The 18,219-nt window shown below is 29.3% G+C and overlaps 2 protein-coding genes across 3 annotated transcripts in view; one reads left to right on the top strand and one right to left on the bottom strand.

Moving 5' to 3' along the window:
- LOC126850251 (leishmanolysin-like peptidase) overlaps positions 1-11,677 on the top strand; it is a 242,140-nt gene extending 230,463 nt beyond the window's left edge. The window contains exons 6-15 of the mRNA XM_050593060.1: positions 1,333-1,444; positions 2,988-3,169; positions 4,320-4,523; positions 7,648-7,873; positions 8,078-8,271; positions 8,348-8,480; positions 8,626-8,785; positions 8,873-9,039; positions 9,166-9,285; positions 9,434-11,677. Coding sequence (XP_050449017.1) covers positions 1,333-1,444; positions 2,988-3,169; positions 4,320-4,523; positions 7,648-7,873; positions 8,078-8,271; positions 8,348-8,480; positions 8,626-8,785; positions 8,873-9,039; positions 9,166-9,285; positions 9,434-9,592 — 1,657 coding nt within the window. The 3' untranslated portion in view covers positions 9,593-11,677. The remainder of the gene's footprint in view (positions 1-1,332; positions 1,445-2,987; positions 3,170-4,319; positions 4,524-7,647; positions 7,874-8,077; positions 8,272-8,347; positions 8,481-8,625; positions 8,786-8,872; positions 9,040-9,165; positions 9,286-9,433) is intronic.
- LOC126850238 (endoplasmic reticulum aminopeptidase 1-like) overlaps positions 1-14,273 on the bottom strand; it is a 286,545-nt gene extending 272,272 nt beyond the window's left edge. For both annotated transcript variants that reach the window (XM_050593010.1, XM_050593011.1), the window contains exons 1-2: positions 14,260-14,273; positions 13,788-13,883 (exon numbers count right to left, since the gene is read on the bottom strand). The gene's annotated coding sequence lies outside the window, so the exon portion shown is untranslated. The remainder of the gene's footprint in view (positions 1-13,787; positions 13,884-14,259) is intronic.
- Between the last annotated feature and the right edge of the window lie 3,946 nt (positions 14,274-18,219).

The raw sequence follows: 18,219 nt of genomic DNA, 5'->3' as shown, positions 1-18,219 counted from the left end.
CTTTAGTGCTCACCTCTCCCTGGAGTCCTCTTTATCCTTGCTTTCCGGTAACGCCATCGTATCTGATATAGTCGTATCCACTTTTACCTTATAAAAGTATATACTAGTGAGTCGATATCGTCCACAATGTCGGTGGAAGATGGTTGTCCTGCGATAGTAGTTTCAGTTCCATCGGGATGTTACCGAGCATGCATCGCTGCGATATTTTAACTCGTGAATAATACTCTTCAAAAACGCGTGCGAAAGTGGCTTTTTGGGAAAACATTTTCCATGCAAAGAGGAGAGTATGAAATCTACAATCAGCTTCATTGAAATATTATGTCAATATCGTTGACACAGTATTAATTTAAATAGCACGTTAACTTACATAATTAATTTTAAGTAAATTTTAATTTATAATAAGATATTAATCCGAGACTTAAATATCCAGATATTTCTGTTATAAGAAATTGATAAATATTAGATATGCATAAAAATTTATTAAAAAGGAAAATATATTAATATGTTTTAAAAAATTTCTTGTAATTGATATGTGCATATATGAAAATTTCCAATAACATTATTTAATTAAATCGCTCATTTAGAAGTAAACGTTTGAAGAATAATTTGCGATGATATTATAGCGTAAATTAAAATGTCTGATGTATAGAAGCATCTTTAATTATAATGGTATTATATTATCATTAGTTTTTTCCAAATAAAAAAAGACTATGCGTCCATATAATAAGGCTTTGTAAATATTTTATGTCCTTTCCTATCTAACGCGATCTTCTTTTTCAAGTTTTTTTTTGTTAATATTTGTAATTTTAACTGAGGGTTTCCCTCAGGTGCTTTCATTTAAGTGAGACTAGTATTTCCGCACATTCTTGCAAAGTGCATGTTCAATAAAAAAAAAAAAAAAAAATAGAATCCTGCATTTTTCACTTGTAAGTGAAAAATGCAGGATTCTTGATTTATTTTCTTATTTAAAAGCTGATTTATCAACAAATTTATGTGACGTTACAAAACGTGCTGAATGTCTGAATTATTATAAAATTTAGCACGATTGCTATGGGAATTCATATTGGGAAACTTTCATATTTATATAAGTCTGTAGAATAAATATTCTGCGGAAAGCCAAGTATATATTAATTTATATTATAAATTTATTAAATAACATTGAAAAAAATTTCTTTAATTTAACATGACATTTTATAATTTAATTTTATGATTTTAACTTTATTTCCATACAGTTTCAGTGTTTTGGTGTGTTATTAGAAAATTCGATATTTTACACTACCTAATTTTCATGAACTTATATCTATATTTTCCGGTGTTTTTATGTGCTTACAGAAAATGCGAGAGTAGTCAAGTTTTCGTCAAGGACCGCCACACACACTGTATAGATACTTGTCGCCCTGTTACTATGTGCGGCGAGGTAGTCGTCCCAGAGGACCATCTTGACGTAAGTAATTACCCGATAAGTTGCCTAAGTCGAGTTAAACCGTGCAATAAATATCGAAGCTAGTCAAAGGAGTAGATCGAGTGATCTATTTCGCGTAATGGCAAACTATGAAATTCACAACCTGCTTATTTGTTACAGCATATAATAATCACAAATTCATATTTTTTTTAGTACGCGAATTTTTTTTAAATAAATTTTAAATTGCCATTTAACATGCCACTTTAACATATAGAGCACGTGATAAAAATTAATATATTATAACATATAAAATATATTATAAATATTAATAAATTATATAAGTTGCGAATAACTATTATTATTATTTGCATCTCTAGCAATTATTTTTTTAAAGTAATAATAATTTATATATTAAATTATATATTAATTCTATGTGTTATAGATATTTTACAATATTAAAAAGAGTATAATTAAAATATAAATTGATAAAACTAAAATTTCAATATTTTGTCTTATTGAATTTAACTTTTAATTGAATTACAATTTGTCCATTACTCGATACTTAAGTAAATTCTGATTAGAAAATTAAACATTTTTATTTTATGATATTGAATATATGATTACAGCGACAAGTGTTTATATTCGATCGAAATAAGCGTTTATGATGGTCCGGAATTTTTAATGTTGTCTAATATTGTTAAAGTATTAAAAGTTTTACTATTATATATATCTCTCGAATATACCTCGATTTATTAAATTTATAATTACAGAATTAATGATCAGATATTATGATTTCCAATAATTTATATTAAGAGTTGAAATATTACTCGCGATTGAATCTAATATATTTTCGTAATTTTATTCACATTTTCATTTAAAAATGTGCTTATTACTCATAATATATGAAAATAAAATTTAGCTTGTAGAATTTTTCATTCATGAAAGATGATAACTTGTAATCGTGACAAATGGCACGATCTCTATATTTTCACGTACATCATATTATTTTATAATATATGTAGCGTATATTCATCGAAATAAGAGGCACGATATTTCATTAATGCTTCATCTTGATCGATTGCCGAGGCTCGTACTGAAGGGATGTGCTTTAACGATAACAGCCTGGAAACGAGAGGCGTTAATTGATGAGTAGCCCTGAGAGGCGAATTGGTGTCGGATAACTTATTAGAGCGAAGGTATCATTGTCCTTGTTGTTGACAGTATTCGCTGATGGCATAAAATTATTTACCTCCTCACCGAAGGTGTTTTGATGGTAATGCGATTCTCCACTCTCACGTTCATCAGCGTTAATGTTTCTGGATACTTCGTTGTTTACAGGCTACAATCTTCTTTACAGTACTTTGCGCCTGACACTTATTATGCGATGAACACGATTGTCTCCGTGTCATTTAATATCGCTATAAAATTCTTAATATCAAAAAAACGTGAGAAATATATTTTTTTCTTTTTTTACTTTAATGGATAATTTTTTCGAAATTAAGTTTGATCTCATTACATAAGACATCAATATTGTTTTCTTGAATGACTTTCATATATTTTTGAATACGCATGTATGTATATGCAGGTCTGCAGAACGTGTAACGCGACAGGACATAATTGCGGAATTGCTGAGGGGAGTAAAGCAGGTCCTGGAATCGACGGTGCCGATTTTGTCTTCTATGTATCTGCTATGCAGACTGAGAGATGTCACAAGGGCTTAACAGTAGCCTATGCTGCTCATTGTCAACAGGAAGCTGCTTTAGACCGGTAAGTTGTTCGGCGAAAGCAATATTTAATATAACCATAACATGTATAATAAATTTAACTATTAATTTATATTATTAATAAAAATTTTACATATTAAATATAATTTTCACTTTATATTTAAGAGAACATGATATTTTGAGAGAACATAATTAATAATATATTGAATAAGTGGCCTGTCACATAATTAAAACATGCGAAATTCCAGTTTGTATGAACACAAGGATAGAATGAAGGCAAACAACATCTGGCATGAATATATTTCATGAGAACGTCGGATTAAATATTTGACAGGATTTGTAGAGGAATTGTTTGTGCAAACGATTCAACAATGAACAAACATTCATATTAATGACTTTAATTTAAAAAAAGTATCTTTATTTAGTATTTATTCAATAACTAATCATTAAGCGTGATCTTATTGAATTTATTTTTAGTTTGAATTTGTTGCTATATAGCTGTTACAATTGTATTAATCATTATGTTAGACTAAAAATAATTTATATTTATGAGTATATAAATTTTAAGTTATTAAAATTATTGGTTATTTAAAATGCACGAGAGAAAAAAATAGTTTGTGATTTAGAAAATTTTTTATAGGGCCAAATTCGCGTAATGGAAAATTGCAGAAGCATAGCTCAACGTTATGTATGATTTGACGTTTAACTTTATGAATCTGCCGAAACGTGAACGCATATTGAGTAGATTAAATTTATCTGTCAGGTACATACCTCGCGCACGTCGTACCACCGTCGATGTAAATGGCGTTGTGCGAATTTTATTATTCGCACGACGTCTGATCATGATAGATCGACGATATTTGCGTGCGTCACGTTGCCGCATGCTTATGGGAAAATCCTTGAAAAAATTCGAATGTAAAAAAATATATTTTACATAATGTACGCATATGTAGTTTTGTATGACCTTTAATATCGACTAAAGTATCTTTCATGGTAATTATACTGTACTTTTTCTACATGTTTCAATTTATATTACATATATGTATCTATTTTTGTAAGCATCCTGAAGAGTTTTTAAGTTATTATTATTATTTATTTCGATCGGAAGAGATAATACAAATTTGCATTGCTGTAATTAAAATAAAGACGAAAGGAGATTTCGCAGCTGCTGAAGCGAACTAAATTGCTTCCAGGCCGATAGCTGGCCATGCCAACCTATGCCCAGGAAGCATCAGCACGAAACCGCAGGAGTTGGAAACGTTGCTCAGCACTGTTAAACACGAGATCCTGCACGCTTTAGGATTTTCTGTAAGCTTATACGCTTTCTACAGGGACGAGAATGGCGAGCCAAGAACGCCCAGAAGAAGCGATACTGGAAAACCACCTCTTAATGAAAAGTACGTTCTGCCTCTTATACGTCTTATATTAAAGTTCCTTTATGAAAGGAGAAAGAGATATAGAACAAAATTGATTACCCTCTATTAAATTATTATCACATCTATATCAGATATATAAAAATTAATAGTTTATTGAACACGAGAGATGTATTTTAAATTCGATTGCAAATACGATGCAGTTACGTATTCAAGGAATGTCTGATACTCTAGTTAGAATACCAAATATCGCACTATCTGCGATCGATTCCCTTTATGTAGATTTCTATCGATAGATAAAGCTTAAACCATTAGCATAAAGTTACCATTAAGGATTTTTCGAAATTAGAACGTTGAACAGATATTATTGATTATACAGACATGATATCATAATATTATCAATCAAATCCTCTTATCTTAATATTTAATAATGTAGTTTTTGTATGATATTTTTTATAATATAGTTTTCGACCAGCTAATTTGTATTTAATTTTGCTAGCATTATTGTCACAATCAATGCTTTCGTATATTGACGGAGATTGGCAACTTGTCTTCTTTGTCAATTTATTATTCTATTGTGAATGTATTGACGTTTTCCTTTATCAATCGTCTGATGGTGTGCATCTGCCTTTAAAATTGGAAAATTCTTGGTACTCTGTTCTATCCAAGTCGACGGACCGTAACGAACCGGCTTCCGGCGTTGGCAGATGCAAGTTCTTCTCCGCGCGATCTTTCTTCACGTGCCTTTCCATCTGCTTTCCGTTTTATTTCTCGCTTTCCTCTCGTAGTTACATCTTCTATTCTCTATCATTGTTTCTTTGTTCTTTTCTCTATTCACTATCTTGCTCGCGCCTCTTTACCAAGTACCGAAAATCGACGCCTTTCGACTTCGAATCGCGAAATTCCAACAAGATCTATAGCGTTTCGGGAATTGATATAATAATATAATATAATAGATTTCAGGAATGACTCTGGCATTCTCTGATTCTTCTTAAAGTTTATTCCGGCGTATAATTTTCCAGTATGTTCCTAATACATTTCAATGTGACTGGTTTTTTTCAGCTTATCTCATGAATTCTCGTATTGATTTACATTTCGAATGATGACAGAGAAATTTTCTCTCTCTAATAAAACATCACTCATTGCATTGCATAAGGTTTGAGAATTATGAAGCCACTTAGTAATGTATGCGGAACTTCTTAAACTTTCGCGAACTTTTTGCCGGGAAGTTCTGATTCTTTCTCAAGGATGTCCCCGAACTCAAATTGAGGGACAGAGAGATTTTCGTTGGAGATAGCTGCTCGTTCTCTCCTTCTCGTTCCTCGCAGCAGCTTGTCCTTTTAATTTCCTTGCCTCCTTTCGTCTACCTCACTGGAAACCCTCTTACCCTCCCCTTCACTGCTCCTCGTTTTACTTCTAGTCGTCTTTTCCATCCGTTTTCGCTCGGCTTCGCAATCTTCGTTCTCCGTTACAAATTCCAGCGTTTCCTTGCATTTCCTGCCATCCATTTGCTCATGAACGCGAGTGTTCTCACCCTACCACGTCTGAATATCTCTAGGGAGATCTTTTTACGTTTAAGGTTTACGCTAATCCGCGACAACGCATGCGAAGAGAGAAAGAGAAAGAGAGAGAAAGGGAGGATCTTTATAATATTAGATTTTAATAAAATATATATTTTACAATGCGATACTATGATATTAGATGTAATTCTTTGTAAAATGATGAGCTACTTTTATCTTTAGAATAAATAATTATATTCTGTCATACATTAGTTTCCCAATTGTTAGCTTTATAACTGTTTGCTTCATTTTTTTATATAAACATTCCGATATTATTTTTATTAATAATGCTGCTAAAATTATTTTTATTAATAGTGCTAATTAAACTTTTAGCGTCAATTAATTACACCTTTACATCAGTATTTCTCTGTATCCATTCTAATTAATCATTTAACATAAATGTAAATTATCTGCATTAATCAAATATGCGAATTTAATAACTTAATTGTAAAATCATTGTTTTAAACTATATAACAGCAAATTGACAAGAAACATAGCAATATTCGAATATGACGATATACTTTCATAACTCATTTGCTTCGAATTAACTTTAAAAAGCGTTTCGATGAAATTCAAAAGTGTTTTCAGGAACAGAGAAGATTTACATGAGTTTAATTACTTTCATTGCTTCGTAAAATTGAAACAATTCTTTTCTCTCGAACAGCATTATAGTACATTCGATTTCTATACTATCGATTTATATCATGTTATACACTATTTCTGCACTATTATATTTCCAACAATTTATGCATATGAGATACGTTGACGAGCAATTTTGCGCTGACGCTCAAGCGTAATAATATTTTTCACCTCGTGCTCGTTCCCGGCAAAATGGCCATTCGCGAATTCATCCGTCATGTCGAAATAGGATATAGAAGGGGCCGCTCGCTGTCGAAAACAGCGTTTCGCCGACGTATCGCATCAATCATTTTATACGAGAGATAGACAGAGAGAGAGAGAGAGAGAGAAGGAAAGAAAGAGAAAGAGAGAGAGAGAGAGAGAGAGAAAGAGAGATTGAAATATAATTATATTTATCTGCTCAGCTTTACGAAGTTACGGAGATATTCAATGTTTGACGTATAATAAATATGTTATAGTAAAACCTCCGCTATGTTGTCGATGTAAATCGAGAAAAAAGATATAAAAAGATATAGAGTATATAGAAAACATACGATATTACATTATAAAGAAAAAAAAATATCATAAAGAGAAAGTGAATTAAAAAATGGAAATAAATGAATAATTGTGTCAAAATAAACGTGTTGATGTGACTCGCAACAGAAGATTCGCGCACAGAATTTCTTTTATTGATTTTCTATTTTAGCGGTAGAATAAATATTCAGATTCAATTAAATATTCAGATATGGAATGAGAAATTATTTCGATTATTTTGTTTCATTATTTATTTTATCGCAGCTATATTAGTTTATTCAAAATTCGAAGTAGTTTTGAGTATTCGCGAATATAATCCGCAGCGTGATCTACGATATCATACGATAGCGGTGAAATTATTATATTGGATAACAATAGCAGCTTTCGATTATCGAATTCAGCATATGCTAATAATGTTCGATACTCGTTTTGGATAGGTTACAAACGCATCAATGGAGCGAGAACACGATCAAAACTGTGGTCAGGCCTCGTTGGCAAGTACACGGTGGTTACGTGGAGAGGACCATGCAAATGATAGTCACGCCTCGCGTCCGTGCCGAGGTTCAAGCGCACTTTAATTGCCCGGAACTTGAGGGTGCGGAACTGGAAGACCAAGGCGAGGATGGCACGGCTCTCACACATTGGGAGAAGCGTGTGTTTGAGGTGCTTAATGCTTAGAATGCCCGATCTAACTCTTTGTTCATATGTAATGCAATATTGCAATGTAATACAATAATATTTGAAAAAAAAATTAAACTTTTGCGAATCTATATATCTTATAGTTTGCGCTCTTGAATATTTTTCAACAAAAAATTTAGATAAACAACACACGTTTGCTATTCTAAATTGATTTTTCCATTTATTCAGAACGAAGCGATGACGGGCACACACACGCAAAATCCAGTATATTCGAGAATAACGCTCGCTCTTATGGAAGATACTGGTTGGTATAGCGCCAACTATTCGATGGCGCAAGAGCTAGGATGGGGAAGAAATCTAGGATGCAACTTTGCTATGAGATCCTGTAAGGAATGGATATCTTCCAAATCATCCCCGCTATCGTATGTATACTGACATATTCAGGAAAGAAAACCCCGTATATTGCAATGACTATCTGAGAACATTTCAATGTTTTAGGGGAAAGTCGATACATCCTTTTTGCAACAAAGTGAAACAGGATCCTTTGCAAACCGAATGTACGGACGATCGAAGTTCAGTGGCCTTGTGTAATCTAGTAAAACATCCGCAACCGCTGCCCAAGAAATATCAAGTAAAAAATATATATAATAAATTATTGGAATATTTAAAAATATATAAGAGAAAGAGAGAGAGAGAATGAAATGTCTATGTAAGCGATGGTTACAGAATATTTGCGATATGTAAAGAATCTGATTTGACAATTTCTTTTATTGCAGAACTTCGATAAAATACCTCACGTACCAACGGGAGAGGAACAATATTACGGTGGTTCGGTATCTCTGGCAGATTACTGTCCTTATATACAGGAATTCACGTGGAGAGCAAAGAATATAGTAGTCAGAGGTTCTCATTGTCTTTACGAGGAGAATAATCCGCGTAAGTTGTGCCTACCATATATGCCATGTATATTTCGCGCGCATGCAATGCATGATAGATCTCTTTTGACATATATCCTTTTTTTAGATCCGGACAAGAATTTTGCATTAGAAAAATACGGCCCTCATTCGAGATGTTTCGACCACACTAATGACATGTGGGAAGAGAGAACTTGCAAACAAGCGCGACAATGGCAACATTGGGGCTCCGGTTGTTACTTGTATAAATGCGATGTCGGCAGACTGCACATTATGGTTTGTTATATTGTGGCGATATAAACGCGTTTATATTTAAAGATTAAATATAAATTAAACACGAATAAATTAGGCACGAATGTAATTGTGATGAATAGATGAAGAGAAAATTTTGCCTTTTTTCAGGTGGGCAATTATACTTATACTTGCTACCATGCTGGACAGGAAATTACTATAAGAATTATGCAGAACGGTTGGTTGCATAAAGGTGCTCTAATCTGTCCACCCTGCCGAGATATTTGTCAAGTATGAATATTATATAAATATATATATATATATATATATATATATAAATATATATATATATATATATATATAACTTATTTTATAGAGCGAAGATGTAACGCGATAAAATATACGATATTTAATGATCAAATCTGTTTTATTTTTTAAGGCGGAATTTAAAGCACGAGGGGAATGGTGCAAACCAGGGGATGAACATCCACCTTCCACATTTTATCACAAAGACTCTCTCTACTGTGCGTCCGCAAATAGTTTTGGCCTAAGTGTACCAACGTTTATTATTGCAATGCTATCTTTCGTTGTTAGATGATACGTTGTTTGCTTTAGTTAATGTGTTTTAACATTACCAAATCTAGATCCATAAATATCATTTAATGAAGTATGTATCATATTTATCAGCAGTCCCGGTTTAAAAATATTTTATTTCTCGTGATATATATATACACGAGTATATAAAATATTTGTTTAAGTTTTTATTATCTATCATAAAAATGTAATGGATATTGACCGAGGTGACAATCGTAATTAAACTCGTTATCTATACAAAGAAATGATAGATTTTTTATCAAAGGACAAAGAAATTATCAGGCTTCAGATTTACTATGCGCGTGATAGATACTATGTTTAGGTTTAACTATTTGTAGACATAATATGACGAAGCATTTTTAGTGCTAATCTCATATTTTATTATACATATATTTGGGTTATTTATAGCCGGCTTGTTAATTTTATTATTACGTATACATTCCGTACTATATATGATAAGCTTTGACGTAATTTGTTTTGATCAGTATTTTGAATAAAAAGGCGTTTAAGGCTAGATAGATAATCTCGGTCAATTCAAGATGAGTTACCTTGGTCGATAGATAATTGCTAACATTATTTGACTGATATGCACATACATGGACTGCAAATGCTGCCGATATAAAGAATAAGTAAAGAATAAGATCAGAATTTTATAAATGATATCAAATTTGTTGTAAAAATTAATAAGTTTAATAGAGAAACTGCGCTATACATTGCCGACAAATAACAATGTAAACACATATTTTGTGACATGACGATGAATGATAAATATTATAGACCCGTCGAAAAAGAAAGTATATATACAGGGTGTTTTACTGTGCGTTACATATCATTTTTTAAGAAACTATTAAAGATAACAATATGAATTTTTGTTTTTATTTGTAAAAAATCTTGTACACATATATACACACTAAATTATATATATAATATTTGCACTTCATAATAATTCACGATTAATTATGTCAGCAAAGTATAGCGAGTTTTTCTTTTCAAAATCATCTCTCGGAATCATATTTAAATTAAAAATTATAAGTAATTAAACTTTGAGTCCAACATTTAAGAAATGTTGTATTTCATCAAGAATATAATATAATATAACGGCTGATATATACCTTCTTTGGCACACACAGTCTGTGTATTATTAATAAATCTGTGACATTCCTAGCGATATATATGTAAAGAGATGTTCATATGAAAATATGCAAATCATATCGAACAATATATGAATAAGTATGTAAACTCTGAAGCGATTCAAAAGCGTGTCCGAGTAGTCAGTTTATCAAGAATTATCGATTGTTGTGTAACTGAATGAATATCGCGAATGTATGTGGTGTAGAAAATAAATCTTTGTATATATAGTTTGAAAAATACGAAGTCTATAATAATGTAATAGAATTGCGACGGTAACTTTTGCGCATAGCATAATATTAAAATTTTAACAATTGCAGATATGTCTTAATAAATTTTATTTGATAAATATTAATGCGATAAATATATATTGCATTTGAGTTATCTATATTTTATAAAAAATACTTTTCTAGTTTTTCATTATTTGAATCATATGCATTGTCTCAATATATTTACAGAAAGCTATTTTCATTGCAAAGATTTAATTTGTAACAAATAATTGTATCTGTATTATTTAATACTATTTTTTAAAGTGCGCATTATTTATAATTTCTTGTATGTTTTAATAAGAATGTAAATAAAAATTGACGTTATTCATAAATAGAATATTATTTTCAATATTATTATTATTATATTATTATATTATATTATATAGAAAAAAAGCAAATGTGGAAGTATATGAACTGCACAATTTATGTACAACATGTTACTAACTGTACTAAGTTAGTAACTGTACTAAAATTTGTAAATTGATGATAATAGAATAAATCGTTTTAATATGAATCAATATCTTCACATTGTTTTAATCTTTAATAATTGTTTTTAAGTATCTAAAAACAGCAATGGAATATTTATAATTCTCTATTATTTGCATGAAAATAGCAATTTTGATATCAAAATAAGATATTTTAAAGACATATATTTATGGATCATATGACGCAATGCATATTAATTCCATTTTTATAATTATACATAAATAATTATACATATAATACATATACATATAATTATACATAAATATTTCAATTTTGGTTATTTAAAAGATTTTAGTTTAAATATATGCAAGCGTTTAATCTAATTTTACAAAATGATTAATATTTAGTATAACATATAATTTGCAAAGAACTGAAAATATCATAGTAGTGCATTAAATACTGAGATGTATATTCGAGATCATTTCTCGTGGATTCCTGCGATGTTGATGCTTGATATTAAAATGGATTTTTTATTTGCTACATTCATTGAACTTTAATAATGGGTGCATTAGATATCAAAAAATGAATATAAAAAGTTAAACATTATTTGAATAATGCTGTAAAGATCTATGACTTTATCGAAGACATATGTATATATAGAAATGTGCGCGGCTATCTAAATATGTATATCATAGATTGTATTCAAAATTCTAAGTTGTTAAAATTCTAAGTTATTGTTCTGTGGAATTTTTATGAGAACGATTAGAAATTCGTATAAAGTTATTAGAATGTATGCTTTAATTGTTAAATTACTTGTAACTTTCAGTATCACACTTTGTTATAACGATATTGAAAAAATTATATATTACGATTTAAAAAATTAAGACTAATAAAAGTGCTACATTATATAATCAAACTGTTGCGCGGATCAGGAAAATCGCATATATAAAGTATTGAATTATATTATTTCACAAATAATATATATATATATATATATATATATATATATATATATATATATATATATTTGTAATAAATTAATAAAAAATTTTGAAGATATTAGAAGAAATATACAAATTAATAGATGATGATAAGTTTCAAAAATTATGTTTTTTAAAAATAAAATATTAGAAAAAGATATATTTTCAATTTAATTTATGAGAAAAAGATATATCTTTAATTTAATTTTAATCTGGTAAATTACTTACAATTCTATTTTATTTTTGTTATAGATATTATGATAGAATATTCATTACAACTTCAATAAACAATCACTTATGAAATATGAATATAATGTAGCAGAAGATAATTAATATTTTTATTTTACATTTAATTAAATTGTGTCATTATAAAGAATGAAAATGATCTATATATTTTAATATAATAAATCAAATAAATCTTTTTATTATTTGAAATGACAAAATTATTAATATTGGCGAAAATCTAATAATATTAATATTGTTATAAAATTATAATATTGGCGAAAATTTAATAAAAAATTGAATAGTTAAATTAGGTTTACATACATATTATTAAGCTCTAAGAATATATTCAAGAAGTAAGATTATTTTTGCAAATTGCTGTATTGATACAACAGTGCAGATATATCAATTTATAGATCTACTTCAGTTTAATAATGAAAAATTATAACCGATAATTAATAAGCTTTTAATGCTAGACTTTTTGTCATCAAATCGATTAACTTAATTCTTTTTTTTATGGATTATATATTATAATCTACAAAAAATGTAAGAAAATATTTTGTTTTGTCTTCTTACAAATATTAATTTTAGAGATTTTAAAAATGCTAATTATAAAAATATACACTTGGATTGGTCAAAATTCAAAATAACATTCCATTGTATATACCGGATTTTATAAAAACGAGCTTATAATTGAAATACGGAAAATCGTTTCATAATAATATTAATGTTGCTACAAAGAAGAATTTATGAAACATAATTAATTTTAATGTTAGATTCTATTTGTTGGATTAAAAGGAATGTAAATAGTACATAAGACAATTATTACGTATTGAAATGTATTTTGATTAGTTGACCTAAAAAAATGCAAAACTAAATCACCAAGTATTTAAGCCACTTCTTTATATTGTAACACATTAAACAGTGCTCACTACCTCGGCTACTACATTAAGCAATCTGTATTTTATTGCAATTGCCACTAAAGAGGTATATAAGAAATAAAATGTAATATATATGAAACTCTATTATATATTTTATTTTTTGCCCATTTTAAAACAGTGAATCTTTGAGATGTTACATATTAATATGTGATATAACTCTCATAGATTCATATTTTACTTCGTATATTTTATTTACGAAGAGAATAAAAAATAAAAAATAATGTCAAACTCACCAGTACACAAGATGAGCAATAACGGTGTCGTAGTTTGCTGATTCTTAGCAATCACTTGTCCTTTTCATATTTCCTTTGACTGGCATTTATGCGACACTTACTCACAAAAACATATTTAAATGGCACTCTCGATATTAATTGAATGTATCGACATTAATCGCAATGTAGACTTTATTACATTGAAAGAACGACGCAAAATATTTTAAACGTGAAATATATCTATTATTATTAGACAGTAAATCTTCCACAGAATATAGCCGTTATTTTAAATATCTCACGGATTATTAATATATTGCGATTCGTATATATGTTATTACGCTTCGGTTCGATTTGAAATATTTGCTGTGATACTCGATTGAATAACGTCGTCTCAATATGCTTACGAGTCGCGGAAATTAACAATTGTGATTAATTTTAATTATTTTAAGTAACGAAGTAGCGTTTCTCGAAAGATACATAGACTGTTACTTACTCGCTTGAAGTTCGTCGCGCGAATGACAACACGATGAGCCTGCGTGTATGTAAATAATAGCGTCGCAAGGCGAAGGTCGAATACAGTCGAATATTTTCATTGCCGCTACGAAATATTTTACTACGATATAATATATATTTATGCGTGTAATATTCTCTCTCTTTACTTGTATAGTTTTTAATTATTAATAAATTTCATGTATCGATTTTCGTTATTTCGATTATTCGATTTTATCGTTCGCTTTTATGTTGCGCGCTCTCGCGAGTGAGCGGTAAATCAAATATTAGACAGAGATAGCATGCTTTGTATCAACATTCTATCTTTCTCTTTTTATTTCCTCTACTTTTTCAATCAACAAAGATTTCTTTATCCTATCACGTCGTTAGACAAAGACAGATTAGTGATCGTACAGCAGCTATCTCTTTCTATTTTTTAACGCGTTCTGACTACGAAAGATGTAGAGGCGGTCTATATATTATACATCTATAGCGGGTGAATGATCTATTACGCTATGTGTTTGTGTTTCATATACTACGTCATTGTTTATGGCCTTGACATCCCGCGGTGGGGCTGAAGGCCACGGCCGCGGCGCGGCGCTGGCGCTTCTGCGTATATACGTCACGTTAACCGAAATTCTTTGGCGAAATACCAAAAGGCCGTAAATAATAACGCGCTATATGAAGACCGAATATACAATACAATGGTTTATCTGCTACGAAGTAGTTTTGAACGTTACGTGTCATTTAATGCGTTACAAGATTCATGGTGTGAAATATCTTATTCGTGCAACTTTTCCAATTAATTATACTTTGAAACGCGATTATTTTTTTCTGCGATTATTAGAATTAATAATGGCTCGTATCGTGTATGATTATTAATTATTCATTAATGTCGAGAATGCTATTTAAAATGCCGCACAATCGTCGAATTAATTTGATGCGTATGTGATCATAATTAATCTCGTTTTCCTGAGCGTCAGACAAAGGACATTGCGCGCCAAAAAGCAGCAAGGGATGAATAAAAGAGAAGAATGAGGTTCAGTCGGGCAACGGTAATCTTAGAAAGTGAGTAAATTTATTATAATTTATTTAATTTATTATGCGCTATATATAATACTTTTATGAAATTAATTATCTCTATACGTTTAATATATTTTTCTTTATAAGAGATGTTGAAAAAAGCTACAGTATTTGAATTTTTTAATATGCAAGTGTAAAAGATTTTTAAATTTATATATGCATGTATAAGAATATTGTGAACAGAATCCTTTCAAATTTTAATTATTAAAATCTGATTTTTTGATCATAAAATATACATATCTTAAGAGGAATGTAATTTTTATTTTTAACACATATTGCTGTTTTTTTTTTTCGTAAAAATTTTAGATATTATAATATTATTGTGTCATACATAGACATTTCTGCAGTTTTCAACATTATCAAATTTGAAAATTTTACTGTATGAATACTTCAAACTTTAATAATATTCGACATTACACATATAATACATTTCGAAAATTGCGCAGCATACGTGTATTACTAGCAAATATATTTGATATTATGACTTTTTTTGTTTATATTTAAATCATTCTATTTGACAATTCGGGCAAGACTACATTGAAAATAAATTACAATGATATTTTTATCGTACGAATTAATTATTTATTGACAAATATATGTCATATTATAGATATATACACTATTTGGCGTTACATTTACAATTATTTGCAATAATGTGAAATAGGTATACCATATCAAATATTTTAATATAAATGCCAAGGAAAATTTTGTTAAAATACACATAATAAAAGGATTTTCGACAAGTAAAAATTCTTATTTGTGCAACGTAATGTTTTTGTTTTTTTACATAACAATTTATTCGATGATCTGAAAATTTCGTTGATTAAATCATTAATTAATCAAGTAATCAAATTTTAAAAAATATTTTTCTTTTACTTTAGCTGATTTAAGAATAAAATTATCGACCAACGATTAATTTTCACTTGGCTTATTAGTAACAATAATTTTATTGTTATAGAAAACAATACATAGCAGATAAATAAATTTTTATTGCAAATATACGTACGGCTAATATCGCTTTGTGTGCGATTTACATTCATGTACATATATTATACCCATGTTCCTGCACGTTTCTGTTTCTTTACGCTAAAGAATTTATCATAATTACTGTCCTGTGAAAACATCTTTTTAAATAATTTTTATTATTGCTAAGTTGGTAATTAAGATTTATTATAGAGAGTAATATATCATGTCCCTATTTTCCAATAAATTATTTACAGGACAATAATTTAACGCATCTCTAAAAAGAATTGAGACTTTATTTTGCGATGATCTACAATAGCAATAGTAAACGATCTAATGATAATTTAAATACCGATAAACGTGCAACTATTGTACTTAAATAAATTATGACGTTCAATTCCTATTTACTCTGCAAGAAATAGCCAAATTAAACTGACTGACACTAGCTACCTTTTGCAGAGTATGTACAATATTTGCTTTTTCCTTTCAGTCTATGCTGCCGATTTATAAAAGATTTCCCGCGCGATTAAGGCATTCGTTCGGTGGTGTGATTATTAAAAGTCTCGTGACATTATTCAATAATACCTAACTAATCATCGTTTTTCGACTAATATTCTTACTTTAAAATTCTATCTATATGTGCATAATTGTGCTATATATCGAATTATTGAATACAAATACGATTCGCATTCGATTCGATACAAATAATGTGGATCGTGGCATCATCGCGGACAATGAATCGTCCTGTATCAATAGTGAATTATTTGCAGGCAGTGTTTTATTTTTACTGTCCTTTCAGATCGAGCCTTCACATCGGCTTGCTATGCCTAGAAGAGCGAGATAATGCTTTCTCTTAAATATTTTATATCGTTTTGTAACGCTATTGATAAACTTGCATTTGAGTTTTATCACGTTGAGAGATTTCAATGACGATTCTCGACATTGCAAAAACAATTTGTGCGATTTTAATAATACGATACATTTCGAAAATATATGTATGTACAGTTGCATTAGAAATCTGTTTTTTTTTTCGACTTATTAAAATGTTCACAAAGAAATTCAGCGAGTTCTAAAAACGAAAAAAAATATGAAAAAATGAATTTTGTTTCTGATTTTAAGAATATTACAAATTACAGATTGTAAAACTTTTATATGAAACATAGCTATTGCGATAAAACTAATTTCTCTTATTTAATTTGGCACACAATTTAAGTTTCCTGCATTAATTTTGCATATGTAATATAAAATAAACATAATAAGAGTGAAGAAAAGAGTTATAGAAGCGTTAGTGAGGAAATATTAATTTTTTTTATACCGTCAAAAAGTCATGGAAGAACTTGGAATAAATTTGAGTATTCCCGAGTTATAATCTTTTAGATGAATACCGAGTTATAATCTTTTAGATGAATACTTTTTTTACAAGACTTTATTTTTGTTATATTAATTATATTATTCACGAGGTAACATAATTCTTTTTTGACACATTTAAAGAGTATAATATCGCTTGCGCTTTCTTCATTGCTCGTGTATGTATGTGTATCCTTAATCAATTAAATGTTCCGATCATTTTTTCTCATACACAAACATATAGAAAATATTCTTAATAAGAAACATCTTATTGAGATTTTGAACGAGGTAGGACTCTCAAAGCAAATACTCTAACGAGTCTCGTATTGCCGTGCTGAGGCACACGATGTACTTAATTATCAACAGTTTGAAAATAAATAATGAATCAGGCAGCTACATATTAATTTAAGCAAATAAAGAAGATAGATTTTATTATTTCAGAGATATGCGAATATATGCATATAAGTGCTTAGCAACAGCATTTATTTTTGTTTTATCAAGAATGTATCGTAAAATTTGACACATAAGTTTATGAAAAATTTATTTACTATTTATCATATTTAATATAAAG

Source organism: Cataglyphis hispanica, chromosome 6, assembly GCF_021464435.1.
Source record: "Cataglyphis hispanica isolate Lineage 1 chromosome 6, ULB_Chis1_1.0, whole genome shotgun sequence".
Taxonomy (NCBI): domain Eukaryota; kingdom Metazoa; phylum Arthropoda; class Insecta; order Hymenoptera; family Formicidae; genus Cataglyphis; species Cataglyphis hispanica.
The sequence above is the reverse complement of the archived record's forward strand: the minus strand, read 5'-3'. Positions and strand labels throughout refer to the sequence as shown.